The following is a 2,807-nucleotide window of genomic DNA, read 5'->3' as shown; positions in this document are numbered from 1 at the left end:
CAAGGATTTTAGAGCATGTAAAGAGTCCCAGATGAGGACAGGGTGTTGTTCTGATTGATCAATGTTCTGTGATCTGATCTGATCTGGTGACGGTTGATTATATTTTTTTATTGGGCACTTAGAACTTCATTAAACACAGCTGTCCAGTAGGTATCAAAAACCTAATAAATAAGATTCATTTAGCACCAGTGTTTAATGAATTTCTAGGTGTCCACGCACCCGGCTCGGGACACTTCTAATATTGTGTTACAGTGTCATAACCAACATAAAATATGACTGGTGAATGCCACCTGGCTATATGCTAATAAAGGATCAATGTTTTACCCTGAGGGGTGCATCATGAGATAAAGCCGCCAGTGGTTGGTTTCTATAACCCAAACACCAGCTATCAGCATGGCAAACAAGGCGGTTCATGTCATCTACTTTTCCACCAACTGAATGTATTATTTGATTTACTACAGTTTAGAATTCAGTAAATAGCTACTGGAAGTTCCGAAAATAATTTCATCAGGTTGGCACTGATAATAGGATAAAGGTTTTTACACAACATGTAACTAAAAGTACTGTACTTTCATTGTACAGTACTTTTCTTATGGACTCCAATGATTATCCTATTAGGGCACCCTACCCTTACAGTACATGTGCAATTTACAATAATTGAATTTATACTTTTAAGGGAAGCTTAGGCCTGTCATGAAATTTATGAATTTTGTGTTTATGTTCCTGACTTGCACCTATATGTACAATCAAATTGGCTTAGATACTAATAAACCCTAAGTGGTGATGTTAAAGAATTAAAGAAAAAAATGAAAGAAGTAACCATGCCCAAGCTTCTGTACTTCTGAAAAATATGAGTAGCCACTGAAGGAAATGCATTTTCTTGAAGTGAAGTTCATTCATAGGTCAGTTATTTCTAATGCCAGGCATCTCCAGCAACAGTCAATAAAACTAGGAAAACAAAACAATAAAAAATGCCTCCATTATATATCTGTTTTATATACATAGTTAAAGTCAAGTCTGAAACATCTAATGAAATCTAATGCATTGTTTAACAGTTTCAAAACAAAATTAAATGCATAAAGAATGCTTCCTGTCATTGTCAAGGCCATTCCTGCAGAAATTCCTGCAGGAAACATTCTTCCTGCAGGAATTTACCTTTCTCCTGCAGGAATTTCTGCAGGAATGCCTGCAGCATTCCTGCAGGAAAAACGCTTCCTGCAGGAATTCCTGCAGGAAAAACGCTTCCTGCAGGAATTCCTGCAGGAATTCCTGCAGGAAGAAAATTTTCAAAATGAATATTCATGAAAGTTATTATCATATTTCACAACTGTACATCATACTTGTCAATCATATGTAAAGACTTTGCACCAAGTGCTTTTATATTGAAAATATTAGCACATTTCAAAATGGGAAAAACGGAATTCCAATCTTAAGATGGAGCTTCTTTCACATTATTCATTTTGGAACCAGCATTCTGCTAATGCAACTATCAATGTGCAGCTAACAGTTGTGCAAATGAGACACTGTGGAGTCTATATTATGTTGTGTCATGTAGACAGTACTTGAGAAGAATCTGGTGCATCATAGCAAAACCACAAATCCATAATAATATCAATCATCTTGCTACCTTTTCCAGCAATGATCCTGGTCAGACCTACATGTACATACGGAGAATAGAGAATGTCTTTGACATGAAAAAATATATTTTGTGTAAGTTTTAAGAGGACACTTTGGGTACAGAAAAACTGACGCTAAGTATGACAGTCTTGCAATATTATCATTGCTTCATATCCAAATCACAGAAGTTAATGTCTGAATTTGTAGTATGTTGCACAAATTACAAATATGTAACTCTCAATCAAATGATCATCTTTAATCTCAAAACTTTTCTCATCATTCACAAAAAGAGAACGAGAAAAAATCGTGACCATCCAATCACGACTTATTGAGTTCTCCGATTAAAAAACACAATTCACAAACAGTCCAACACATGCTGTATCAAGCATAACCCTGAGCAGAGGCGAGGAGGCCTACCAGAGAGGTAGAGCTGGTTGTGTTTGCCCCAGATGATGATGAAGGCCAGGTGCCCCTCCCAGTTGTGGTGGATGGAGGACAGACAGGGGATCTCAATATCCCCCTCCAGACTCACATCCTCCAGCTCCTCCAGGGAAAATGTCTGGTAGATAATCTCTTCACTTTGTAAGGTGTCATACACCAATACATTCAGCTGGAGGAAAAAATTACATTCTGTCACTTAGATTCTTGGTCATCCCACTCATTTCTAAGATAGTAGTAAGCTGCCAAAACCAAGCTTGTAGGTGTTTATCTAGCATAAAAATAGAGTAGGTGTCATGACATAATAAGTACTAGAAACAGATACCTTCATGTGCTGCCTTAAGTACACTTGTACTTAGTTTCATGACTTGAAACTTCATCAACAAGCCAAGCCTACATTTGGACAGCAAGTAATGTAGTTAACAAAGAACATATCAACAGACTCACCCCTTTCCTGTAAACATGGTGGGGTTTGTTGTAGATGCTGATGGTGGTTGTTTCTGAGTTGCAAGCAAGCTGGACATTCAATGGGTCACCTAATCACGAAGAAAGAGAAAACTTAACAAACAGGCAGAACAGTGCTTCATTTAGCATACAGCTACCTTGATGGAGGTATATACCGTCCACATTTTGTCTTAAAATGGATATTGAGTCATCTTCCTAACTTTCCAACCTTTCCATTACATGATGAGAGGGAATTCACTTTACCTCAGAGTCATCGCCGGAGGATAGAATAAGGGAGGCCCTCCACT

At 37.7% G+C, this 2,807-nt stretch overlaps 1 protein-coding gene across 1 annotated transcript in view; it reads right to left on the bottom strand.

The window, feature by feature from the left end:
- The window catches only part of LOC118414406, a gene marked incomplete in the record, with an annotated part of 32,167 nt that overhangs the window by 17,778 nt on the left and 11,582 nt on the right, over positions 1–2,807 (bottom strand). Inside the window, 2 exon segments of the mRNA XM_035818438.1 lie at positions 2,035–2,227; positions 2,503–2,591. Of these exon segments, the coding sequence (XP_035674331.1) occupies positions 2,035–2,227; positions 2,503–2,591 (282 nt within the window).

Source organism: Branchiostoma floridae, chromosome 4, assembly GCF_000003815.2.
Source record: "Branchiostoma floridae strain S238N-H82 chromosome 4, Bfl_VNyyK, whole genome shotgun sequence".
Taxonomy (NCBI): domain Eukaryota; kingdom Metazoa; phylum Chordata; class Leptocardii; order Amphioxiformes; family Branchiostomatidae; genus Branchiostoma; species Branchiostoma floridae.
The sequence above is the reverse complement of the archived record's forward strand: the minus strand, read 5'-3'. Positions and strand labels throughout refer to the sequence as shown.